General features: G+C 44.4%; 2 protein-coding genes across 14 annotated transcripts in view; both read right to left on the bottom strand.

Annotated features, from left to right (window-relative positions):
• Positions 1–4,725, bottom strand: part of LOC121684794 (echinoderm microtubule-associated protein-like 6) — a 77,787-nt gene extending 73,062 nt beyond the window's left edge. For all 11 annotated transcript variants that reach the window (XR_006023198.1, XR_006023200.1, XR_006023199.1 and 8 more), the window contains exon 1: positions 3,406–4,725. Coding sequence is in view for 8 of the 11 variants with exons in the window: in XM_042064869.1 (XP_041920803.1) it covers positions 3,406–3,602 (197 nt within the window). In the remaining 3 variants the exon portion in view is untranslated. The remainder of the gene's footprint in view (positions 1–3,405) is intronic.
• A 1,917-nt stretch (positions 4,726–6,642) lies between these two features.
• Positions 6,643–27,389, bottom strand: part of LOC121684793 (spectrin beta chain, non-erythrocytic 1) — an 80,927-nt gene continuing 60,180 nt past the window's right edge. For 2 of the 3 annotated variants that reach the window (XM_042064867.1, XM_042064866.1), the window contains 18 exons: positions 26,229–26,375; positions 25,346–25,609; positions 23,564–23,788; positions 21,089–21,178; positions 20,488–20,766; positions 19,765–19,895; positions 19,269–19,473; positions 18,530–18,904; positions 17,818–18,062; positions 16,147–16,285; positions 15,739–15,823; positions 14,314–14,510; positions 13,658–13,785; positions 12,565–12,619; positions 9,005–9,201; positions 8,566–8,739; positions 8,276–8,318; positions 6,643–8,109 (listed from right to left, as the gene is read on the bottom strand). In XM_042064867.1, the coding sequence (XP_041920801.1) occupies positions 7,906–8,109; positions 8,276–8,318; positions 8,566–8,739; positions 9,005–9,201; positions 12,565–12,619; positions 13,658–13,785; positions 14,314–14,510; positions 15,739–15,823; positions 16,147–16,285; positions 17,818–18,062; positions 18,530–18,904; positions 19,269–19,473; positions 19,765–19,895; positions 20,488–20,766; positions 21,089–21,178; positions 23,564–23,788; positions 25,346–25,609; positions 26,229–26,375 (3,183 nt within the window). In that variant the 3' untranslated portion in view covers positions 6,643–7,905. Of the gene's footprint in view, positions 8,110–8,275; positions 8,319–8,565; positions 8,740–9,004; positions 9,202–11,822; positions 12,620–13,657; positions 13,786–14,313; positions 14,511–15,738; positions 15,824–16,146; positions 16,286–17,817; positions 18,063–18,529; positions 18,905–19,268; positions 19,474–19,764; positions 19,896–20,487; positions 20,767–21,088; positions 21,179–23,563; positions 23,789–25,345; positions 25,610–26,228; positions 26,376–27,389 lie in introns of those variants that run through there. The other variant, XM_042064868.1, reaches the window with a different exon arrangement.

The following is a 27,389-nucleotide window of genomic DNA, read 5'->3' as shown; positions in this document are numbered from 1 at the left end:
CAGAACATGATGGTGGAGATTATTGTCCAATGTTTATAACAGTACCAGTGGATGAGAGGTGGATAAACTCTAATAAGAGGTGGATAAACTCCATTTCGGAAATCTCAGAGGTGGATAAACTGTGTTTAATTGCATTTAGCCTCCACTACATTCCTGAATACCATGCTTCTGTTACCTCAGATAATTGTGTATGGTAATCCCTCAAATGCTATGTCTCTGTTCCCTTTTTCAAAAACATGAAAATCACCATTGCTATCAAAACTGGCTGTTCCCAAGCTCAGTGAGACAGACGGCTGAATGTGAGGCACAACATTGCATGTGTACTGTAAGCTGGTATTCTGTATCTAATTGCAGTCTAAACTTGACTGACAGTTTAAAAATTAAACATGGAAACAAGCATCCTGTGGAAGTGAAGTGCATCCATTATTTCAGATGTGAGCAGCCTGACAAGATTTTGAGCACACCTCGAGATTTTGTAGCACTCCACTTGAAATCACCTACCAACACCATAAAAGGCAAAGGGGTCTCTCACATCATCATATGACATATACCGTAGCTGCCACAGAGCCACTCTTGATTAATTAAACATTGCATAGTAATGACACTTGAACATTTCTTTTCATAATCAGGTATTTTTAGCTTAACTGAAGGGTGCCGGGGACATTTTAAGGGCATGTAAAAGTCACTGTTTTTTTTGTTGTTTTTTTTAAAAATGTCAGCAATCTAAAAGACCTACTCCTAATGCCCTACAACAATCCTAATCCCCGCTGATTGGTTCACAGCAAAGCCAGGTGGTAACATGAGACACAAAAACCAGCAACCCAATTATGGCTGGCAGACTGTGAATGAGCCCTGAGGACTCGAGTGGGTCCTCTTGGAAAAATAAGTTTAAAAAAAAAAACCCTGTTTCAGACAGTCACAGCACGAGGACAGGAGACTTCAATTATCCGGAGCAGACGAGTGAGCACCCATACATGAAAAGGAGTAATTACAATGGCTCTAAATTGGGAAGGAACATGACCTTGTGAGACGCTGGTGCTTGTATGCACAACTACGCAGGCAAACGCGTGCCCACATACACACACACACACACACACACACACACACTGAGCACCTGGCCCACATCAAGCCTCTTCAAGATGCAACGTGATTGGCCTACTGAGAACTACTGCTCCCATCCTTTCTACCACACACACAAAGAGAGAGAGAGAGAGAGAGATACACACACACACACAGAGGTAACAGGTTTACAAAGCCACCGGTACTATTCCCACACGTTACGAAAATGCAATAATTAAAGACACCTGAGCACATCCCACACATTGAGATGAGACTGACAAGTGGTCTTCCTCAACCTACGGTACCCCACATGGGGTATTTTGTATGCAATCTGTCAGACTGCAAAGAGTATCCACTGTGAAATACATCAAAACACTCCTCCTCTTGAGCCTTTGCTCATTACACTTGAGTGAGCCCAAGGCCCCAATGCTCTACACCTCTAAACTCCTCTGCTCTTCCCCTTCTGGTTTTATTGAAGGTATTAGTGTTAATGGAAGAGTGCTTTGGCTTTCCCAATAGTAATTTCAATGCATCAGCTGTCGTGCACCAGTTTTCCTCTCAGCTGAGGGATAAGCATTCACTTTTACTGACAACCTCCCACGACACACAACACAACCACGGACTTCACAGCAAAAGACCATCAGCAAAGAGCAATCATTAGCTGGATTACATATTCCTGTCAGTATCTTTGAGGCAAACATGTTTACAGTTTGCACATTATTTTTCTGTGCATTTGTACCCTGAGAGGAGAAAAAGAGAAACGTGATGCAATAAAGCGTCAGTGGGCGCACGCCAACAGCGGTGCTACAGTATTTCACTGGTCCCGATTAGATAGGAGGCTTTCGGCTCCCATGGTTTGGTCGGTGCCAGGGGCAGCGCCAGGAACGCTGATGAAGGATGATGGTTTGAAAAGAGCGGCGCAGCCGCGCAACCTGACAGGGCGCAACCTGAAAGATTTTAAGGCCACTGATTACACACAAAAGGACAAGCACAGGCAGGCCCGAGTAGCAACCGCCAACAACCGCAGCTACACCACAAGTGCGGCACTACAATAAATGGTCTCTGTTGTATTGAATTTAGCAGTCATGACTCCCATGTGACCAGCTTGCTTGTGAATAAGGAATTCGATTTATAATGGCATAATAATATAAGATTTGTAATAGTTTATCAGTAATATGAGATTTGGGAACATTAACTATTGATTGTAAAAAGTAGAATATTTCTCCCCCAGGGAAGGCAGATGGTGTCCTACAGTAGCCTATAGCAGTTGTAGCAATGACAAAATAAATCTGCAGATCTTAAACAATGACAGGCCAGTGTATTTTACATATTTAAATAGCATACTTCAAAACAAAATACCATGCTATGCTGATCAGATAACAGGCCCACATAATATCGTGACACTAAAACGGTTCACAATTGTCTAACAATGGTTGATGGGCGCAGAAAACAAACCAGAGTCCTATGACATGACAACCGCGTTCGTGGATAGGTGTTACTATTGACTGAGGATGCTTGGCTTGATTTGAGATAACCTAACTACAGACTAAATTATAAGTGTTAGATTACACAACAGAACACAGTTTAACAGGGTTATAGGCCATATATTTCTAGAAAGACTGTATCTGAAGCAACAAGTCCTGGATCTGAGAAGAAGGCTTCTGTCTTGAGTTGATGTATTTTACCCTGCTTGTCTAGATAATATTGGACAATTTATGAGATCCATCCACCTGAAAATGGTGTGCATTAAATATCGATTTATAACCTACAGGTGTGTGGGGGTGGGTGGAGAGAGATAGATTTATCAACCTCCGTTGCAGCAATAGTCAGCGAGAGAAAATGTCCTTCCTTGCTCCTACAATGTCTAGCCCTGCTTTTTATCAGTTTCATCATCATAGGTACAGTCCTTTATGCATTTAGTTACCCAGTGTTTTAGTAAGAGTTTTATGCCGAACACCGAAAACGGACAGTCAGGGTGTGGGCAAGTCTACCGTTTATATCCTGATTCCTGACAGTAGTGTAAAGGGCGTGACAGCCAGGCAAATCCAAACGTCAAATTGTTGATGAGATTAATTTAGATTATCTAAGATTAAATAATATCTGATTAAAGCAGTTTATAAAGGCATTTGCTAGGGTTGATGATGATCTAATTGGAGGAAAAGTGAATATCACACTGTTTTCTTAAATCTAGAAATTTCACTCATTCAAGTAGTAGCCTAGTCTGTCTCTACATAGTGTACTGTTTAGGTGTTATGTTCATATCGCTGCTATTAAAAACATATGACTGTGTGTGTGTGTGTGTTTAAACTGATACACATACATGTTTACGGTTAACAAGGGACTTACCTGATAATATCGTCATTATGCCCTAGAAAGAACTTCTGCGTGTGCTCTCTGGTGTTGTACACGACGCCGACCCCAGCTACGAAGTACACCACTTCTTTGCCTGCGGTGTAATACAGGTTGTTGCGGCATTGATGCCCTCTGTACCCGTAAATCCATTCTAATCTCAGTTGGCAACGAGGTGCAGTCCGATCGGCCATGATATTTAACAACTTCTTATGGATGATGTTTCTTATAAGTTCGTAGTTGTCACTGTTTTTAAGAACATCAACGCTGCCCGTGATTTGCTCACACAAAATCAGTGACACAGGCGGTCCTCTCAGTGTTGGTTATGCTGCCACAGGGTTAGTCGCTCATCCATCTGATGTGCACATCAGGATTTGCTGGACTGTGTCGAAACATTTCGAAAGTCATGTATGTTTTAATATCCTTTACACTGCGAGATAGGGCTACGTTCGTTCGTTACACCAGAAGATTTCATGCTGAATAACTTTTGACACGGTAAACACAGACCAACCATTTTAGGCATCCACATACTGTAAGAGCATTTAAAAGGCGTCTAAACACAGGGCTATTTACATTTTAAACCGTACAAGAAATGTATATTAATGGAGAAGCATGTAGCCCAATGGTGCAGAATAAACAAATGACAAATGAACACTAGTCGGAGAGGATTCCACCACTGCTAAATATAATCCCCAGCACTAATCCTCCGTCGTACCATCAGCCATAGTTTCTGCAGTTTTTACAGAAAAAAACTACACATAATTGAACAAAATTATTTTAAAAAATGTTTCACGCTCGAAAAACAACAGACCGTACGACAACCATTCAGAAATCTGATTTGGGGAAATCCAAGAGTCTTAAGGTTGCGATGATATGAGATTTTGCGCGTTCAATCAATCCCGCAAAGTGCACTCTGTCGGTCGTAGGACCACCTCGCTCTTGTTGTCAGTCGCGGTCCCTGCTACGACACCGCCCCAAATATAAGTCTTCTTGTTGCTAACTTCCGTCCAGATGCAAACAATTGAAAATCTTCCAGATGTAACTGCTGTCAACGCATCTCTGTTTCTTAGTCCGCATCTCAAACGGATGAAAAACAGATTCCAGGATACGGAGTTCTCGTAGAATGCAGCATGTTCAAATTGCTAGTGACAACAGCAACAACATACATTTACCGAAACAGGGTTCGAGGTTTAGGTTCGGTAGACCCAGGCATGGCTCCTATTAGCCTCGTGCAACAAAAATCTATGCGTTTCTCATATTATTTCAAGAATTACCTCCTTGGTTCCTAGGTGATACTTGTTACCACGACGCTGTGAGCGCCGCCTCTGACTGCAATGGAAATCGGCCTGCTGCAAAGATTCATGGGCAACTGAGGATTTCGCATCATTTTGATCCCGCAATGTTCAAATCGCGTATTTAAAGACTACAAGAACCAGTGGGCCGTGCTCTGTCGCTGTCCGCGGTGCTGAAATTGGGAAACGAGACAGCCGTGTGGTGAATAGGAAAACAGCTGGGCAACTATGCAAAACAGAATAGTGTAACCTTTCATGATCTAAAATTTTAATTCAAAGGTGATTGTTTTGGTGTGGTGTGGTTTTGAAACATATTGAGAAACACAGGAGGTTGAGTCTTCTTAGGAGGATTTTTGTTGAATGTGAGTCTTTGTGAGAGGCCATTGTGTCCAATCTAGAATCGTCAAGTATGTTTTACAAAATGTCACAATGATTACAAATGACTGAAGAGATATCAAACTGTGTGGAAGAGAAATGCTTATGCCCATACCTATCCATTCTTCTTCATGATCTGAATCCTGCTGATAATATCAATTCTAGAAATAGTTTTTCTTTCACTTTTTGTGGTTTAATTCTGTTCCTTTGTACAAGACCACACAAAAGCCTGCATTTGTATTTGTTTTAATTTTGTGCACAAATCACCTCCCAGTTTCATTCCGGCAAATCTCAGTTGAATGTCCTCTCGGGTCTTGTAGTTTTTGGCATTCAGATCGGACAATATAATATTCCTGAGCAAACTACATGAAACATTCTCATCACATCAGGTGTGGAGCCAGCCCTGAACATCCTTGGCAGTGTCTGCACCTGCCCATTTATGAGAGAAGGAAACTCAACAGATGTGAGAACATATTCATCTTCCATCATGACTACCCGAGTGACTCAAAATCACTGAAGTTAATGTGCACAGTATTATATAATTGTTCAGTAATTATGTTTCTTACATAATTGCACTACATAACATGTGATGTGTGATATTATGTCTGCTACACAGGACTTTCTAAGTGCTATTCATTATTTAAATGAACAGAAAATGAATCAGCACACTTGTGCACTATTTTGATAATAGTGTATTTGGTTTGAACCTTATACCATTATGTTGTGCATATGTCTGTTCAGATCATGAATCTAGTGTTAAGCAGAAAGTATAACTGCTAAAGTAACAAAAATGCATCAGTAAAAAATCTTATGACTACTTTACTCTGTGGAGGGCAAGGTAGGTGCTTAACAGAGTCTGGTCCTCCGCAGTGCACGAGATGCTCCAGTTTGAGATCTTACATGACTGAATATTCAAATGTGCTTTGATATACAGTAAGCTGCACATACAATTGTATATTCATGTAAACATTATAGAATTCTGTTTTGTATTCCTGTCAGAGGGTTTAGAGACACTAATTCCAGCACTTCTCCAGAGATGCCACGGTCTGGATAATGACTATATTGGCAATTACGCATGATTACAATGGTATGAACACAATTACAATGGTATGAAGCCAAATGAATTGTAGTTACCAATCTATTACCAGCTATATGCAAAAATGTAATAGACTGAAAACTGGACTGGCACCATTAGCTAGTTAACTGATTGAATCTATTACCATATCAGTGAAGGTCAAAGTATTGGTGGCATTTCTAGCATTTAAGGAAAATTGTGTTCTTCTCAGGTTTGACAATTAGGCAATGGTGTTGCATTGGCAGTGACGGGTACCGTTTTCATCCACAATCAAAATCATCAAACAGTTTTCTTCCAGGTATTTAACCTTGAAACAAACGTGACCGTAAATAACCTGAAGGGGCATTGAAGATAGGCTGGTCATGCGTGTCCTAACTCTGACAGCTCACCTAGCATGCCCACAGTAGGGAAAAAAAGCAGATCTGTCAAACCACAACAACAAAAACAAAAAACAAAAAACATAGTATCAGTAACAGTTAGACACAAACTCGATCATTTTAAAAGCATTTTAATGACTTTGCACATATTTAACAGAGGGTAAAAGGCTACAGGTGCAGATCTCCTCCATTTTAGGGGCCAGGTGGATGTGTCATGTTCTACTGAGGCCCCCCAGAGGGGGCACCTGGCTTCATGGCATTGTTGATTGTTGTGCAAGATGATGGAAATCTTTCATTACAATAGTTACAGTGACAGAAATGCACACTATTTATCAAATAGCCAGAAATAGCAAAATGAAAACACGCAGTGCTATAGTCAACAAGCAAGCAGCCAGGTTTCAGTCACGTTTAACTCGTCAGGTAAAGGCCGGACTTTCAAATGTATCCACTGAACAACAACACCTTTAATGGGTTTATAATACATCTATGTTCATACTTCTTCTCTAAATAAATTTTATCCATACATTATAATGCAACTCAACAACAAAATGAAAAAAAAAAAAAAACAATGGAGCTTAGAACATGTTGTTTTGTATAACTAGTCATTAATCAATATCCAACCTGGCTGGTTATCTTTTAACTCTTAAGATTCCCAGCATATGTTATTAATATTAGGTATTATTGTGGCTTTGCATTCAAATGTATGTGTTTTATACTAAGTTTATTATGTTCTGTAGACATAGATTCTTGAAGCTTATGGCTGGAGTATTGATTAGTTAATTAAATTTAACAGAAAGTAAGCGATTCAACATCATGTGGCTTGATTCCAAAGCACCAACGCCTTGCTTCTCACCAGCGGAAAAAAACAGAAGCCTCACAAAACTGAGGGTAGACCCTATAAATTGCATACAATTACAAAATAGAAAGAGAAAAAGAGCAAGAAAAAGGGTAAGAACAAAAACAAAGTCAAAAGCAAGACATGATGAAAAGTAGGAAAAAAATAACAAGGACAAAGTAACCCTAACAACATAACATGTCTCTCATGGGACTTTCTCGGAATGATTTCGCGATGGAAGCTGCCCAAAGCATCGCACACCCTCGTATAATCCCCCCCCCCATATTCTCTCTTTTTTTCCTTATTACAAAAGAACGCCAAAGTTGACCTCCGACCCCGCCCGAGGGTCATTAGGCACCGAGTGTGGAGTTTTGGCTCTGAGCTTGCATGCTGGAGTCTCGCAATATCATTTTTTGTTTTTGTTTGTATGTTTTTTTTTTCTTCTTCTCTCATTTCAGAAAACGAGGATGAGGAGGAGGAGGAGGAGGAGGAAGAGGAGAACAAAATGGCTGCCGTCGTCGTCAGGAAGCTTCTCAAACATTTCTACTTCTTCTTGCTGAAGAGACTGAAGCGCTTCTCCTTGTCCTTCTCGCGCTTGCCGGGGCTGGACTCTGCGACGGGGTTGACGGTGGCGGGCAGGGTGTGAGCGCGGCTGGACGCAGGGGTGCTGTGGCTGCTGGGGGCTACCTCGGAGCGGTCCGAGGGTGTGGCGGTAGAGATCGCCTGGATCCAGGAATTCATCTCCTCCTGAGGGAAGGGGATGGTCAAACATGGAGGTTAGACAAAACCATACATTCCACACAAATGTTGTCAAACATGGAGGTTAGACACGACCATATAGCTGTACCTATTCCAGGGGACTCACACAGTAAATTTTACACATTAGTGACTTTTAGATTAAACATGGACTTACATCATCTTTGGCTTGGAAGAGATACTCGTTCCCATCACAAATTCTGTAAAAGCACAAGACAAGGAGACACATGTACTGTAAGGGTTAGTGAATTACAAACATGAAGGATACTAAAACAAGGTCTTAATGCAAAAACTACAATACATGCTAACACCACTAATACTTCATAATTATAATTTCTTTAATTTGAGATATTTTGTTGATAGTGATTTTGAACGTCATGAGGATTTTTTCCCTCAGAGCAAAAATGATTTAGTGCCCTTTTTAAAGTAGCTGTGTGTGTCCCCTACTTGAGTTTGAAGACGTGTTTCTTTTTCTTGTAGTCCACAGCCACCTCGCACGTAGCATCCCTCAGGCGGATAGGCATCTCGCTGTGGTAAGGGATGCCTTGGCTGGCGCTCCTGCTGTCCTTATAGAAGCCCATCTCCTGATTGTTTATCACACAGTACACGTTGTGCCAGGACCTTAAACGCACAAATCAACATGTGAGCACATAACACACAGCAGCAGGCCAGAAAGGTTCCCAACAGCAATTGAATACAAGTAGAGGTGTATTTGTGTAGAGTCTGTAAGCTGTTAGATGTATTTTCATGTCCATGTCTATGTTATGAACTATTTTGCATGAACTATTGTGCATGAACTGCACATGAATTGTGCATGTGTGAGTCTACAGTATGTGTGGGGTGTACCCCTGCCTCTGTGTGTGTGTGTGTGTGTGTGTGTGTGTACCTGTTTGAGGCTTTCTTGTTGTGGCCCTCCCACTCATGCTTGCGGTGCAGGAAGCCCTCCATCTGGGTGGCCGTCTCCTGGGGCTTGGCCGGCAGAGTGGCCGCCTGGCTGGGTTTGGCCTTCCGGCTTGCCGTGGGGGACGGGCCCGGACTGGGCTCCACCACTCCATTAACGACATCACTTCCTCCCGCAGCCTCCTGCGTCAGAAGCAGAGACAGCTTTAGAGGCAGAAGATCTTAGAGAAGGATCAAACGCAACATGCAAGCAAAGCACACGTGGCCAGTTACATGCACAAGAGGATCAGAGGCTGTGTAGAAACATCCAGAACTTTTAAAACTCGGGGATAAATGTCCACCGTACAAGAAGATGTAAATGGGAACACCTACTCTCTAGCTTAAGATGAAGGATACTGCATCATAAATATCACCAGCACTTATAAAAGTTAGAAATGTTACGGTTTCTACTGAAAAACGAGATGCTAGTACACAAGCCTCCAACTGTTCTCAATTTAACAATTACAACCCAGCTTCACATCAAGAGAATGTCTCTGGTCTGTAGAAAGTCACCTCACTCATCTGCAAAGTCTTGTTTGTCTGACTCACTCTCTGTAATGCTGTAAGTCAGCATATTACCTGTGTTTCTCTCGACCTCTCCCCTCTCTCTATAGGCTCTCATTCATTACCATATAATGCCCTGTCATTCTGATTAAATACGTAACAAATTGCAGGAAACACACACACACACACACACACACATTATTCCGAGCCATCTCTGCGACACATCAAAGATATAACCCTATCTGATGACTCACACTTCCCTTCTGTCTCTCTGTCTGCGTCTCTTCCTGTCTTAAGGAAAAAGAGAGGCCTTCTGGCTCTGACTCATCACCACAGACCTATCCACGACTCTGGTCAGCAGACAACCTGAGTCACTGGACACTAAATCCCTGGCCCTGTCTCTACAGAGAGGTCATCTACAGCCGAGTCTGGTCAGGGGAAAGGGAAGCGGGCTCCAGACCCATTAACATTAAGAGATTACAGAGCCGATCCTGCTTTGAATTAGAGAGGCTGATTGGATGAGCTGTGAAGAGCGGAGAGAGCGTAGCGGTGCGGAGGAAGGAAGGAGCACACTTGACATGCAGAATCACAAGTTAGGGCCGTTAGATTGCACACCACAGCTTCAACACAGAACAAAACAGAAAAGACTGTTCACGAGAGGAAAGCAGAAAAACACACACAAAACAAACACACAAACAGATAAATAGATATAAAAATGAGTACAAATCAGCAAACAATTTCTGAAATTGCTTGAGGTCATTGTAAGGACTTGATTTGCCTGTTAAAGGTCAACACCACACACCCACTGCAGTCTGGCAGTTTATTACCCCATTACTGAGGTCTTCTGGACTGGACCAATCCTGGATGCTCTTATTGAGAGGCTGTAAGAAGCTGGACCAATCCTGGGGGCTTTTACCTAGAACTGGTCAGATAACTGAACCATGTCCTGACAGCTACTTCATTTGTCCTGACTATAAATAAATTTGTACTCATCATAAAATATTATTTTAGCCTATGCTGAGGTGACTCTACTTACATACTCACACACACACCCCAATGTGCACTCACACAGACACTCACACACACGCACGCAGATACACACACACAAACACAGATGTGCGCTTACACACCCATGTGCAGTCCCACACAGATACACACACACACCAACATACACACGCACGCTTAACGATTTCAACATTTACAGTGTTTCTACATGCATGCCCTAAATGCTCCTAGACATGTGTCATAAGGAAGCAGAACATTAACCCATGATTAAAATGCAAGAGGACTGAAACATGGATCATACTGTAGCTACAGCACTAACAAAAAAAGGGCTAAACTTAAATACGGACAGCATGCACATGGTGACATGCAAAATGGTATATTCTGTAAACAAAAACACAACAATGATGATGTTAAAAACAAACAAACAAACAAACACAAAGCTACACCCACAGGCAACACAAAGACAATGACATGAAGACAAACATGGAGGGTGATTGATCTGACATCCGTTTATTGGGCAGGGGGTTAGTGGGAATGAGGATGGTAGTGGTGGTGGTGATACTAATAGGATTTCAATGACGGCCAAACAAGCAACATAGGAGGAATGGGAAGGACAATGTATCAGATACTGTATGGGAGACAACAAGACATGGAGTACACTAGTACACTAGAGACAGAAAAGGACTCGATTAGCATTAACAATGTGCATCCCTAATGGCCATGCATACACAGACACACTCTCTCTGTCACACACACACACACACACACAGATGCAGTCATAAGGACAGTAAAACGTACTGAGGGTAAAATGCAATAACGCTGTTGGGTAACAAAAAAACAAATCTATTATGTGAAATACTGGACAGCAACAAATAAACAGTCTAGAAGGACACAGACAACCAACATGGATTGAAGGATCGGGTGTTTAAAGGAATGTTATATACTAACTAAATCCTTCCCAATCTAAGGACACCACTAGTCTCTTGGAATGAAATGGACTTCTTCAGAAAAAGCCAGGGAAACAGGTTCAGAGAGAGGAATAAGAGACATACAGTATGTGAGATCACATGGAGAAGCAACAGAGAAAACCAAGGAGTAAAGAGAAGGCTTTATAGCAAAAGAAAATAGTACAAAGAATAACTTGAATTAAGATGGAAATCCATACAGTAGACATACATATACAACACATTAAAACACACACACACACACACACACACACACACACACACACACACACACACACACACACACACAGACACAGACACACACACACACACACACACACACATACTGCTGGCAAGCTGATTCTCATTCTCCCATAGCAGATGAAGAAGGCTGAAGAAACTACCATTCCTTTCCTATACCTACTATACAGTCCTGGTTCTATTTCCGATGCACTCCCTCACTACCATCTGTACTATGATTTCAAATTATTTTCAACCAGAAACAAATTGATTTGCAGATACAAATCAACTACAAATCAGTGTTTAGTCAATGGTGAGTGCCCTGTTCATACATATAAGGCACAAATTGGTAGAATAGGACTGAAACCCTCAATTAGAGTGTGTAGAAGGAAGTAGATTTCTCTGCACCATTAGAGATTGAAGGGAATTCACACTATTGTGACACATTATTATTTTAAACCTAAAACCCTAGTAAAATAATTTCAAGTTTCAAATAAAGCTAATGTTCCACATGTAAAAGTAAGTCAACATAAAACAAGACCAATAGGCGACAGGGCTTGGATAAGACACACGGAAGGGCATGGGGGCTAAAGGTGAGAGGGAGGATCTGAGAGGGCCAATTGTTGGGTGGGACTGCAAACCCAACTCAATCACAACTCTCTGATCTCAGAGGGACAGAGAGGCTTTACGGACTTGGTGGTAGGGTCTGGAGGGTATTTGGGGCTAAGGTCAGGGGTCATGGTCCAGCTCGGCCGCTGCGCTCGCCGGCGCTTCGTCGGCTGTAGCTTTGGTAGGCTTGGGAACGGTAACTAACCCGGGGAGAGTCCTGCTCCGTCAGCAGCCCGTTCTGAGATGCCGGCTCACCCTCCCTGTGGAAAAACACACACACACACACACACAGAGTCAGGGGGAGCAATACTACCATTCATAACAAAGTTTTTTTTTTTTTAAGTATATTTCTTGGGCTTTTTTTGCCTTTATTTGACAGGACAGTGGAGAGTGAGACAGGAAGTAAGTGGGAGAGAGAGATGGGGTGGGATTGGGAAATGACCGCAGGTCGGAATCGAACCTGGGTCCACGTGGGCACTCAGACCCGTATATGGTACAGGCTGTAGCCTGCTGCGCCACAGCGCCCCCATAACAAAGAATTTTAGACACTAACAATATATTGTTTGCCTGTCCATGAGGTCCTTCAGCCCTTTGTATTTTTTTACTTTTCAAACTTTTAATGATTTTATATAGAAAAATGTTGATCCTGACAACTGGTAGTTCTCAAGTTAGAAGACTGTGTTTAAGGGCAATTCCATGCAAAACTGTCACGTCCATAACTCCAACTAAATACCGTGGCATTGTGTTGGCGTTATGGATGTGACAGTTTTGCACGGAATTGCCCTTAACAAGTCTTAATGGCTGTGCAACATTTACAAGGGTTTTTAATACATTTTTAGACTGTATTTGCAATTTCATCACCCCAAAAATGTCAGATGGCACAACCAAAAGTTTAAACAAAAAAAACCCCACACTTCTTTCTTTTTTTTTTTCTGGTACAGTAAGTATACAGTACATGAGAGTGGAGTGTCTACAGTGCTTAGCATATTATTTTTCTAGTTGACCTTGGTAACTTATGAATACTTTATTGTGTAGTTTATTTATTCACATTTTAATACTTTATTAAAATGTGAATAAATAGGCTACTTTACAAATTAAAAAACTATATTGTTTGATAGAATAATTAGGTACAATGCATTTTTTAACAATTTGTTCAGTTTAATCTACTATGTCTTGGTTTAAATTAGTATTTTACCTGGTTGCACCACCTGACGATGCGCAATGTCACGTCATTGACCCATATGCGTGTATGTGTGTGTGTGTGCGTGTGTGTGTGTGTACTGTGAGTGTAAGCTTACTTCTGCTGGGGGGATGCTGCTGCTGCTGCTGCTGCTGCTTCTGCCTCTACTGGCTGGACCTCTACAGGTGGAGGCTGCCTTTTCCTCTCTTCTTCCTCTTGCTGTCTTCTCACTTCCAATAACTCCATCTGATGTTCAACACGCACACACACGCACACGCACGCACGCGCGCGCACACACACACAAACAGAAACACACAGGGAGAGAAAGTGATGACCAGATGAAAATAAATTATGCCTGTACCCACAACCATTTTTTAATTTAATACCGAATTTAATTCTGATTTAGTTCTCCCAGGTGGCCAAATGTTACCATGCCAATGTGTAGACCTGTAAGTGAGTACAGGCAGCAGTAGCATCCAGCCCATAATTACCCAGTCTCAGCCACTCCCATTGCATTTGTACATGCAATTACTCATTAAAGAGACGTTTTGCACTTAGAAATATAAAAAGCAACCCTAATTGGGCTGACTAGGCTACAGACTGCACATTCATCCTCTGAGTCTTCACACAGATTTCAAAAGCGACTTTTCTGAACTCTCTCAGCTTAGTACGGCTGGTTCTCTTTCCATTTTTAGACAGTTGCACTCCTGTTCTATGCAGTGTGCTTTGAAAGGAGACAGGAGCTCCCTCTAGTGGCGATGCATGCTCACTCACCGTGGTCAATCTCTCGAGGGCGGCGAAGCGCTCCTCCCAGGTGGCGGCGGACTTCTCGAAGGCCTCGTGGCGCTTGATGAGCTTCTCGACCTCGTCCACGCTTTGGCCCATCTCGCGGCTGGACAGGTACGGCTCCTGACCGTACAGCCAGGCCTCCGCCACCCCCGCGTCACGAGAGAACTGATGCACCTCCAGCACTGGGGGAGGACAGGAGCAGAGGACGGAGCACAACACACACACACACACACACACACACACACACACACACACACACACACACACACACACACAAAGACAAAAACAGAAAGACACTCAGTTAGCACCAGACACTGACTCAGGCTGGCAGCAAGATAAAGGAATGCAGTCCAGCATTCTGAAAACTACCCCAACTATGTGTTCATCTACACCCCCCCCCCCACACACACACACACACACGCAAGACTACAAAAAAGTACATATCCAGAGTGGGAACTTCATTAATCAGCGTTAGACATTAACAATCAGACCACAAACATGTGACTTACAAACATAAATGTATGTGCACATAGAATGCACATCCTCCTCAACATATACGCACACAGACAAACATACTCACAGGAAACCTAGATGACCATGACACCTCACACTCACACTCACACACACACACACACACACCATTATGTGGCTTGTCATGGGATTCATAGATCTCACTTTCCACACACACGATGGGTATTATGATGAACTGATGACCTGTATACTGTAATAGATATAGGGCCAATCTAAAGACTAAAGACTCACAGACTTAATTGATCTCAGGTGCTAAGTGAGTGAGTGTGTAAGGCCACACAGGCTCAAATAGGTATAAATGGGATTGAGACAACACTTCACGAGATCACATGTTACCTTGGTGACGTTTCATAACAAAGATGTTGCTGATACTTGCCGGTTTGGGAATTTTCATTTTAAGTTTGTTACTTTTCACATGGCCAAGGCACAGGAGAAAACTGCCTGATTCCACATTTTTTCAAACTCTTGTTTTACAAGCTGGTTGTGTGTCGTGCTGTTGTTTACCCTTGTAATTTTCGGATTTCCCTATGGTCTCTGCGGTAGACATCACAGCGCTTTGAACTGTGGGTAACTCCCTTTGGTGAAGTCTGCACTGATGCAGACTCACGGAAAGGGCTCAGTAAGTGTGTAGTCAAACCCTCAAGCCCTTTGAAATGCAACATTGGGACAGCCCGAAGCCCTTACAAATTTCGCGAGAATGTGCAGCAAAGTCTGTGAGTTTGTGAGTCCGGCCTTTGGGATTGGGCCATTGCATATCATGTGTGAACCTCAGGAGGACTAGCTAATGTTCTGCAACACTTAATGGTAATTGTAATAAAACTGTCAATCATAAGACCTGTAAGTGAGTACAGGCAGCAGTAGCATCCAGCCCATAATTACCCAGTCTCAGCCACTCCCATCTATCTTCCCACTTGTCAATCATCTCTTTCCTCTTGTCCGTCAGCTGTAGCAACTTTTCTTTGATCTGGGCAGAAGGCAAAGGAACAAGGAACTAGCTTCAAATACGTGTCCGATCTTCAAGGGCATTGCCAGTGTAAAAATAATAATAACTTCATGAAATTAAGAATATATACTGTTAAGAACACCTGAAAAGTTGTTTGGAGCAGACACGGATGGACAATAATTGCTTTATATCTATATGTATAAACATCTTACACTTTGACATGGCAAAAAAACTCATACATACATATTTCAAAGAGAAATGAGATTAGATCAGGTAAACATTTCATTATTTTTTAGGCCAAGTTCACTTCGAGGACACACTAAAAAACCTCCATTCCCACTGACCTCCTCTGATGAGTAGTGTTTGCGAGCAAGCAGGGCTTTGCCCATCTCAATGCAGGTAGTGAAGCTGTCATTACGGGCGTCGATCTCAGCTTTGATGCCCTGGTGGTTGTTCATCAGAAGCTCCACGGATGACACATCCCTGAGAACGTACAAGATAGGACGTCGACATGTGGTTGAGAAGGTATTACATCACTTCCTGATCTGCTCGAGTGACACATTTGAGAGAGGCAACAAATTAGTTTAGACATCCCTGAGGACACCAGTTGATATGAACACTAATTTGGAAGCACCACTGGGATGTCCATGTGTCCCTCAGCTGTGATCATTCCTGTGTGTGTGTGTGTGTGTGTGTGTGTGTGTGTGTGTGTGTGTGTTGCTTCCCTGTCAGGTCTCTTTATTGTGCCTGTCTGTGGAGGACTCATTATCGTTTCTCTAGACATGGCACTTGCAGGCCCACCTGTCCCCAGTTCAAGAGGGTCATGTCACACCGAAAGAGAGACATGAAGAAGTGCAATTACGCCTTCACTCTCCTTCAAAATCTCTCTCCATCTCTCTCTCTCTCTCTCACACACACACACTCTCCCTCTTTCTGTGTTTATGTTGGACAACAACACACACACACACACACACATACACACATACAGTACACACACACACACACACACTCACTCTCTCTCTCTCTTTATTTCTGTCATGTCAAACACACACACACACACACACACACACACACACACTCTCTCTCTCTCTCTCTCTCTCTCTCTCTATTTCTGTCATGTCAAACACACACACACACACACACCCACCCACACACAATGTTCAGTTCTGGCTGTTATCTCCATTCTCCTGTCTCCAGGCTGTAATTTTCTCCCTGTGTCTCTCTAGAGTTCTGTCTCCCCCCCCCCCCCCGTCTCCCCGGCGTCTCCATGGCGAAGCTGCCTCAGCTCAGACACTCTGATGAGAGTTTGAAGGTCAGGTCGTGTTGCCCCGGGTGATTATCACAGTTACAGTTGAGATTAGCTCATTGGGAAGGAGTGGCAGTGACTACGCCTCTGTGCCGTACAGGAGAGGACAATTACAGACAGAGAGAGAGAGAGAGACAAGTGGCAAGCCCCACAGGAGGTCCTCTCTAGCCGAGCCTTACATCACAGGAGCACAGGAGTCTTTACGCTTGTATGGGAGGCCAAACAATTCAAAAGCTTAAGCAAAAAAGGACACCACCCATCCAGCTGGACTGAGATAGCGACCCAATTAGGCAGCACGGTGCTATCCGTTTATGAACTAAGTTTATGCAAACAGGACACCACACAGCCAGCTGAACGTAGCGAGAGATCTAACTGGCTCGCTATAGGTTTGGGCCATCACTTCACTTCTAGGCTCTTTGAACTCCTCTAGTAGGTCATCATGGTGATGTCAGGTAAAGGGGGAGGGTCTCATTTCCAGGGAGAGCAGAAATAATAAATATGCATACGGCTTCTCTTTGGATACAGACGCTTTTGATACAGATGTCTGCTATATCACTGCTTGAAAGTGTGTGTGGGCTTCTTTTAGGACATCGCACGCACGCACGCACACACACACACACACACACACACATACACACACACACCCCCCTGGGCTTCTACTGCCGCAGAGCATGAAGCTGCGCGCGCGTGCACACACACACACACACACCTGGGCTTCTCCTGGGCGTCGATGAGGCGGATGACATCCTCCATCCAGAGCATGAGGTCGCGCACCATGCTGAAGAAGCGGAACTTGTCGCTGGTGTCCAGCAGACGCACGCGCCGGCCCTCGCTGGCCTCCAGCAGGCTGCGCCAGGCCTCCAGCACCTCGCCCTCGCGCCGGGCGATGTCCTCTGCCTTGTCGCCCGCGTATGCCGACTGCAGCCGCACCGCGTCCTCCTGAAGCTGCTTCACCTGCAGAGAGGAACAAATATGTTTTTATATAACATCCTCATAGTGGATTTCCCAGTGGGTTCATTTCTAGATATTACACTTGTTCTTAGTCAAAAGCTTAGTATAATTCCTAGGATGGCTTATAAGTTGCTTCTTAGCGCACTGTCTTACCTTTACACTAATGTCATAAAGTCATTTTGTAGAATAGGAAACAATCCTTGATAAGCTACAGTACATTATATATAGAACTGAAGCAGTCTGCATACAAGTTTACCTCCTTCAAGAGAGTTTTTATTGATGATAAAAAGAGTCATGAGGGAAGAACATTTGGTGTGCAGACTGTTTTCGTTTTTCGATTTTGGATTCACCCTGTCTTGTTTCAGGGATGTACAGATTCACTTTGTCCTTCTGAACTACACTACATACACTCCATAGCCTGCATGCATGTGGTGGGGTGGAGGTGTCCAGTTGTCTGTCTTGTGGCGTACCTGTGTCCCTAGGGCCTGAATGTCGTGCTCGAAGGTCGTGTGCATCCTCTGCAGTGTCTCAACCGTGTTCTGGTCGCGGCCGAGCTCTTCCGGAAGCTTCTTGTGTTTGTCCAGGATGCGTCCCAGCACCTCCTTGGCGTCGTGGTAGAACTTGTGCAGCTCGTAGGAGGCAGCAAGGATCTGCGTGCGCGTGTCGATCAGCTCCAGGAGGTCGGCCCAGGCCTCGTTCAGGCCGTCCTTCCACTCGGCAATGGTGGCCGCGTCTGCGTGGCCCGAGTTGATAAGCTCATCCGCCATCTGGTTGACGGCGTCCACACGTTCCTGCCCGATGTTGCCCGTGTCGCGGGCGAACTCCCGGAAACGCTCCTGCAGCATCTGCGGAAGGACACAGGGTATCTAAGTCAGAACTTTACAGTACATCTCACACACACACACACACACACAAAACAGAGGAATAACAGCTAAAGTTTTAGTACAAGATGTCTGTATGACAAATATCTGGTTGCTAAATAAAAAAATAAAAAATAAAAAAATGTTTTAAAAAATACAGCGTACAAAAGACCAAAAAGTAATACATTTATTTTGACAGACTACTGTCAGCACTGAATGGCTCTAATAGACCTCTAATGGTATACGTTTTACTGTAACAAACTGCTAACAGCTTTAACACGGCAGTGAAGTGTTTTATCTGATGCAGTGTTTCGTTTGTTTCTTAGAGAGATAAAAACCCTTTGCGTACTGTGACGTGCTCGTAGTCCTGGCCCAGCTCGTGCGAGCCGGCCACCACCTCGCGCTCGGCGATCCACTGCTCCAAGTCGTCCACCTCGCGGTTGAGCTGGAAGAGCCGCGACCTCTCGTCCAGCTTGCCCCGCCGCTCCTCCGACAGGTCCTTGAGGCCGGCGTAGAGCTTATCCACCTGCGACTGCCGCATGCTGATCCGCTCACTGCAGGAGGGCACAAACAAGCACAAACAACAACATGGCCGCGAGAGCCAGATGTTAAGGAGCTGAAACAACTGGATGACCTGACCTCTCTCTCTCTCGTTCTATCTTTCTTTCATTCTTTCTCTTTCTTTATCTCTTTCTTTATCTCTTTCTCTCTGGATTAGACGTTAACCCAGGAGGATTAAGGAAAAAAATCTACATTCTGCGGAGATCACTGGCCGGACACCAGCTTTCCCCCTCCCTGGCGCGCGTACCCGTACCGGTCCATGACCCGACCTGACCCCAACTCACCTCTCCGGATGCCCAGCGCCCATCAGCGCCCTGCTGGTCTGGGAGAGCTGGTGCACCGTCTCGGCGTAATCCTCCACCGCCTGCTCCACAATCTGGTGCTTCTTCAGCATGGCCACGGAACTCTGCTCATCCTGCAGGCCAGCGACACAGTCTCATTATATAAAAATGACCATGAAGCACAAAATAGTGTGCAGCATACACTCTAAAAGTCAACTAACTATCCAACTAACTATCAGATACACACATTGCCATGTCTAAGCTATTACAACATATTACGCAGATACACAAATTGCTATGTCTAAGCTATTACAACATATTACCCAGATACACACATTGCCATGTCTAAGCTATTCGTTATTCATGCACTCTGAGTGCAGTGTTGCGTGAGGAAGTGATGTGTAAATGGAGGCTGTTTGCCATGATGGCTGTGTGTGGACCCAGTGACCCTACACACAGAGGCCGCCACGTGCCTGGCCTTCCTCTCACCCCCCCACCAGCCTGCCTGCTGTCTGCAGATATCCTGCCAGTGGTCAGCCTGTAGTCCTTTACTATACCTAACCGTGTCACACACACACACACACACACACACACAAAACCATTTCCTTCCTAAACATAAACAAAACCATTTCCTTCCTAAACATATAATTCCAAACTACATCCAAGCATGTTGGACTCTCATTCACGCATTTATTACACACACACACACACACACACACTCCTCACCTTGGCCTTCTCCTCGGACATCATGTAGAGCTCCTGCTCGCTCATCCAGGCTTCGGCCTCGGCGGCGTCAAAGTAGTACTGCTGGGCTTTGTGTGCCTCCTCCAGACGGCCATGCCGCTTACCCGTCTCCTCGATGATCTGCGCCCACAGGCCCCGCAGGTCGGACAGCCGCTGCCGGATAACGTCCCCGTTGGGGCTGTCCGCCTTCACGATGCTCTTGCTGCGCTCGAAGATGTCGTCGTAGCGCGGTTGATGGCCCTGGATCTCCTTCTGGAGGGTCTGAATGCGGGAATAAAACAACGGTCAGGTGAGTGGACAGTCGCTCCAGAGAAAGAAAATGCTTCATATACTGTAGTACAATAATGCCCCGTCTGAACTTAGGGAAGTGGTGATTAGCAAGTGATCTAATCAATTCAGCTAAATTCACTTCATCTGATAACTCAAGATGCTTTACAGAGCCCAAGACTAAAATCCCCTGAAGCGACAGCATGTGGGCTCTAGGCAATTAAAAAAAAACAATCCTTCATGCAAACCTGAAATATTTATAATATTTGTTATATTAAAATAACTACTCTAATTAGTGTGGGTGGTGGGCTGTTACCTGGTTCTTCTTGATGAGTAGCTGGACGGTCTGTAAGTTGTGTCCATGATCAGTGGACGTAGCCAGAGGCATTCTCTCCTCCACCCAGAGCTGCAGAGTGCAACACAGGCAATGTTACACTTAATACACACAGCAGAACCTGATATGGAGGCCAATACACAACATCTAGAAAGATTAACTATGCACAGTACAAAAAAACAGAACTGCCGAACGCAACACAGGTAACGTTGCAGTTAATACAGACAGTGGAACCTGATAGGGAGTGACTCATAACAGCCAATACACAACATCTGGACAGATTAAAGGTGCTCTGAGCGATGCCACACGTTTTTTAGGCTAAAACATTTTTTTGTCACTTACAGCAAACATCACCTCACCATCCGCTAGCTGCCTGTGTCCTAAATACACTGTAAAAAAACGTGATCTCTGTGGACAGCCCGGGCTCCAAAAACAGAAACAAAAACAACCTGGGCAAACCTAGCCCATAAAAACATAACAAACTGTTCCAGCAAATCACAGACGAGATGCTCGTTTAGGAGAGTTTCAATTGCGGAGGGGGAGGAAGTAGCGAGCTAGCTCTCTGTTTTGTTTGAATGTCAACAGAAGTGACGTTACCCAGCATCGCTTAGAGCACCTTTAACTATGCACAGTACAAAATGCATTCCTTCCCTCCAGGCATGTTTTCATATTCTACTAGCAGAGGTCTGAGGCTAATTTGGCACTGGGAGAAAGTCTAACCAAGATAGTTGTGCTTATGTAGGAAGCGTTTCCCTTTGATTGAGGCGGCAGGCTGAGCAGATGGATGCATCAATGGGATCTGAGAGGAGCGACTCTGAATAAGAGCACCTGCAGCTTCATTTAGCTACCACTCCGCCTCACAGCGGGAGGAAGAGGAGACCAGGGTTCTCAGTTTCACACACACACACAGACACACACACACACACACACACACACACACACAAGCATTCACGCAAACACACACTCTCTTTCTCTCTCCCTCATCTTGCTGTGCCTCATTTAGAAACATACCTGCAAGAAAAGAAACAGATCACACCCACCCCGCCCACACCCCAACTCCCTCACACACACACACACACCCCTTCACTATACCTAGAGATTGGCATGGGGTACTTTCCCTAAGATCATCTCTCAATGCAAATCAAACCAGCTATTAGGCTAACTGAAATAAAACCATGCCAATCTCTAGGTATGGTGAAGGGTTTGTGATGATGTGGGGCTATTTTAATTCCAAAGGGCAAGGGAACTTTATCAGGATGTATAGTACCCTGGGTTCATGAAATAACTTGCCTTTAAAATATGGGTGTGTTTACTTACAGTATGCCCCCTGTATTTTAAGGAAGAACATTTATTTATTTACGATACATTATTCATTCACAAAGAAAGTTGGTGTCTTTAAAGGCTGGATTTCCCTCATTTTTTAAATGAAGGCATTAAGATTCATTTTCAAAAGATGATTTTTTTCATTCCTCTTTTTAGTGTGTGCTAACTTATGTGTGAGTTTTTTTGACCATGTAGTGCAGTAGCTTTTACAGCAGCTACATTTTCCAGAGCAGTTGTGGAACTCACAGTAGAGCTTCCTTCTGGCTGCCCATACATGAATCATTTAGGCTATATTCTGTATAAACTTGAAAGACAAACTAATTTTCCATGCCAGAGATGAAGCAATGAAATTGTGCTTGCAAAGATGTTGGTAGTCTATTGCATGGTTTTATTGAGCAATGTCTATAAAATAGGCTGTCAAAATTGTTTGTATTAGTTTTACATTGCACATGGTAAAGATAAACTGACTGGGTAATTGTACTTTTAAATGTAGCACCAACATTTCAGCCAAGTGGAATGAAACTGGGATAAATCATGAGATGAAGCTTTTACAGGTGAAAATCCACCCAAAAATGAGAATGCAAACATGCACGCACGCACATCGTTACATTGTGTATGCCTTTGCTACTGTACTTCCAATATAGTTAAGAGCCATCGTTTTTGAACTGAACACATGTTATAATATACATGTATAAATCAAGGTAACTATGTTACTGTATCTATTATGACTGAGTTAAGTTGGCTAGGTCATTTAGATAGATAGATAGATAGATAGATAGATAGATAGATAGATAGATAGATAGATAGATAGATAGATAGATAGATAGATAGATAGATACTTTATTGATCCCCAGGGGAAATTCAAATAGCACTGACTTTGCATGAATCTGGTTTATTTAATTGTTTTATGATCATTTTTTGTAAATTACAAAGTAGCTTCTGATGTAGTAAACTTCTTTTGCGAAATGTATGTAACTTAGCTTGCTACATTTTGTATTGAGGAAGCTTTTGTGTAGTTAAGCTTCATTTAATATATAGAGTAACCGGTAGCTTAGCTCACTATATTTTCTAAGTAGCTTGCCCATCACTGCAGATAGATACAGACACAGACACAACGTGTTTTTTGTTACTCACAATCTCATCCTCCACGTCGCGGTTGAACTGGTGGATCTCGCGTGATGCCATCAGGCTTCTCTTGCGTTGGCGCAGTGGGTCCAGCAGGCCCTGGAACTTCTGCTCCACGCCGCGCCGCCGGCTGTCCACCTCGTCCGAGTCCTTGCCCTCCTGCCGCAGCGCCTGGGCTTGCGAGTGCAGCTCCCCCACCTCCTTCTGGCGCACCTCCACCTGGCTCTCCAGCATCTGGGGCACCAGCCGCCAAGGTGGTGTGGGGGAAGGGGGTAGACGGAAGACGAGACGCAGTTATTGAGGGACAACGCGATGGCACACGCTAGTTACAGGACAGGCTAAGACGCCCCCCGAAAAAAATCTGTCGCTCTGGGACTCGCTGCTTCGTTCATGTGACAAAGAGCTTCCTCTCATCCTGATTTCCTGTTGGTCTCACACACAGGTCCCCTCCAACGTGCACGCAAATCCATCTGGCTTCAACCCATAGGCTACGTCTCTCTCTCACTGACATGGGGACAGACAGACACACACACACACTATGGTAAGCCACTGACACTTCTGCCCATTCTTCTGCCATCTACGTACTCTCACTCTGATGTCGACAAATATACACACATATAAACACACACACATGCAGAGTAACTGGAAATGGGCGGATTTGCAGTTAAATCTGCACAGTGCAGGCAGCTACTCTGCTCTTCTCCCTTTCTCCCTCTCACTGTCTCACTTACACACTGCAGGCATGTTCCCTCCCACTCTCTCTATGGAATACACACACACACACACACACACACACACACACACACACACACTCCCTCCTTTCTGGCTCAGTCTCTCTCTCTCTCTCTCTCTCTCTCACTCACACACACGTATATTTGCACATGCGTACATGCAGCGCGCGCACACACACACACAGAGTGTGAAGGCATGGTGCCGGCTCCTACATCAGAGGAGAGAGGGCTGAGGGCTGTTGCATAACTGGCAGAGGGGGTGTGCCGGTAGTTATGTAACAAACCCAGATACCCTTTCCCTCTCTTTCTCACTCTTTCTATCTTTCTCTCTCTCCCCCTCCCTCTCCCTCTCTCTCTCTCTCTCTGTCTCTCTCTCTCTCTCCACTGCTCCTCTACTGGCTGTGGATGGAGCTGTGAGCTCTGAGGACACAGCAGGTGAGAGGATGCAGATGGAGTGGGGATGTAGCTCTGCCGCTGCACTGGAGGAAAGCTAACGTAGGCACGAGACTCTACTACACCATATTAATCATTCATACCTAGAGTCTTTTCAGGGGGAACACTGCATTGGTGAACGATGCCTTATTACACTAAAGGATCTCCATGTTGTATATTTTTGAGACATTTCAGGTGAAAGTAATTCAGTCGACTGCACACTAGAGGGAGTTATGAAGCATCACTTTAACATTGTAGGACAGTTGTTTTATGTGTGAGCCAGATCTGTGAAGTAGGCATGCTATGTGGTATATAACAACATAGACTACATTAACAGTGTCAAAAATGGCTACAATGCACAGCTAAAACAAATGACCCTAAAAAAAAGCCAAGTTGTCTAAGTTTAAAATAAAATTCCTGAAAGGAACACGTCAACTTTTTGGAAAATTAGCTTATTTGCCATCTACCCCAGAATTAGATAAGAGGATGCATATCCTTCTGTACTCTGTGCATGCAATAGTCCAGTCTGACACACCGTTAGCTTAGCATAATTCACTGGAAGTGGGTTAGACCAGTTAGCCTACAGCTAACCTATAGCTAAAAGGGAGAGACGACCAGGTGGGCGTACCTGTTGTTTCTTGAGCAGGATGTTAACGCTGGTCAGGTCCTTGCCGTAGTCGTCGGACTGGATCTGTCCCTCCAGGCCTACCAGCCACTTGTCCAGATCAGCGCAGCTCTGCGTGAACAGCTCGGCCTTGTTGGCGTCGAACAGGCACTGGGCCTTGGTCTGCGTGGTGGACTCCAGATCGTTCCACTGCCGCTTCAGCGTGCCCAGCTTCTCCTTGACCACCGGCTCTGTCTCCGGCTTCTCTGCCACCAGGGCCATGCCATCCTGCACCGCAACAACACACACGGACAGACAAGGTCAATACATACTACTAGTGAAGAAAGAGGACAGTGACCGAAGCTATTAGTTTGTTTCTCAGTATGCACTCCTGAGGGAGGATCACTACAGAAAAACATCTACACGAAGCTGGACCAAGCAAGGCTAGGATTAGGATTAGGCAACGGGTTCCAGGACCTAGGGTTATGAATTCTGTAACGACACACAGTGAGACAAGGTCAATACACTCTTCTGTAGGGAAAGGAGGGTGATCGAAGTGTTTACTTTGTTTCTAAGTACATAGTGTGGAAAGAGGAGCCTGATAAACATCTAGATGAGGAGCTGGATCAAGGGGATCCCTGGACCTACGGGTTCTAGGATCAGTCCATGAAATCTACCAGTATTACGTTTTCAATGGTATTTGTGAACTAAACACACGCGGAGATACATAAAACAAGTAGACAATACTATAAACAGGAAGACGGCAAACATTTCTCACTGTTTTTAAATAGTCTAATTTTCATTTTATTCTATTTCCATTTTCTATTGGAATGGCTTTGGAATGTCTGCCAAACACCTTTAACACAAACTCAAATCAATGCGTTTTTGACTGTGCTGGAGCACTGACCTTCTCGATCTTGTCCAGCCACTCCTTGTTGGACTGCAGCTCAGCCATGAAGGCCTGGTGCTTGAGCCACTTGCTGTGCAGGTTGCGTGCCTCGTCGTATGACATGTCCTGTGCCGTGAGCATCTTCTCACTGATCCACAGAGACAGCTGAACACACAGACACACAGAGTGGCAATTAGTGCCACACACACATATTATTCATATACTGTGATCTCACTATAATTGCTGGTACACTGTCCACCGGGGTTGGATTGTGTGTGTGTGTGTGTGTGTGTGTGTGTGTGTGTGTGTGTGTGTGTGTGTGTGTGCCTGTAGACTGAAAAGCCCTCAGAGACATCCTGAGTGTTGCTGTAGGCAGCCACTAGCAGCATTAATCTTTCAACCGATCTGTGCTCTCTCCAGAAACAACCAAGTGATGAAAATGATGTATAAATGCAGCAATCGCTCCATCGACACGCTATTTAATTACAGCGCTGCAGCACTAAATCAACAGTGTTATTAAAAACTCTGAGATCTGGCGCGTTCCCTCCAGACGTTGGGCTACAGAATGCATGGCGTGTTTCTCTTCATCCTCCATTACCTTGACATATTAAGTCATTCACCCAAAAATGTGTTCACTGAGAGAACAAAAACTGAAAATATATAAGGAGAGAGGAGAGGACGAGAGTGAGGAGAAGAAGGAAGGAGGGAAGAAGGAGATAAAGAGAGTGAAGAGAAGGAGGGAGGGGAGTGCGTGGGAAGGAGACAGCAGAGGAGGAGAGGAGGTGATAGATAGATAGATAGATAGATAGATAGATACTTTATTGATCCCCAGGGGAAATTCAAGATGAGGAGAGAAGGAGGGAGGAGAGGAGGTGAGGAGGAAGGAGGAGAGGAAGGAGGAGAGGAGGGAGGAGAGGAGGGAGGAGGAGAGGAGGTAGGGAGGGAGGAGAGGAGGTGAGGAGGGAGGAGAGGAGGGAGGAGAGGAGGTGAGGAGGGAGGAGAGGAGGGAGGAGAGGAAGGAGGAGAGGAGGGAGGAGGAGAGGAAGGAGGAGAGGAAGGAGGAGAGGAGGGAGGAGGAGAGGAAGGAGGAGAGGAGGTAGGGAGGGAGGAGAGGAGGTGAGGAGGGAGGAGAGGAGGGAGGAGAGGTGGTGAGGAAGGAGGAGAGGAGAGAGGATGTTT

This window comes from Alosa sapidissima, chromosome 16 (assembly GCF_018492685.1).
Source record: "Alosa sapidissima isolate fAloSap1 chromosome 16, fAloSap1.pri, whole genome shotgun sequence".
In the NCBI taxonomy this organism is placed as follows: domain Eukaryota; kingdom Metazoa; phylum Chordata; class Actinopteri; order Clupeiformes; family Clupeidae; genus Alosa; species Alosa sapidissima.
This window is presented reverse-complemented; position numbering and strand designations above follow the sequence as displayed.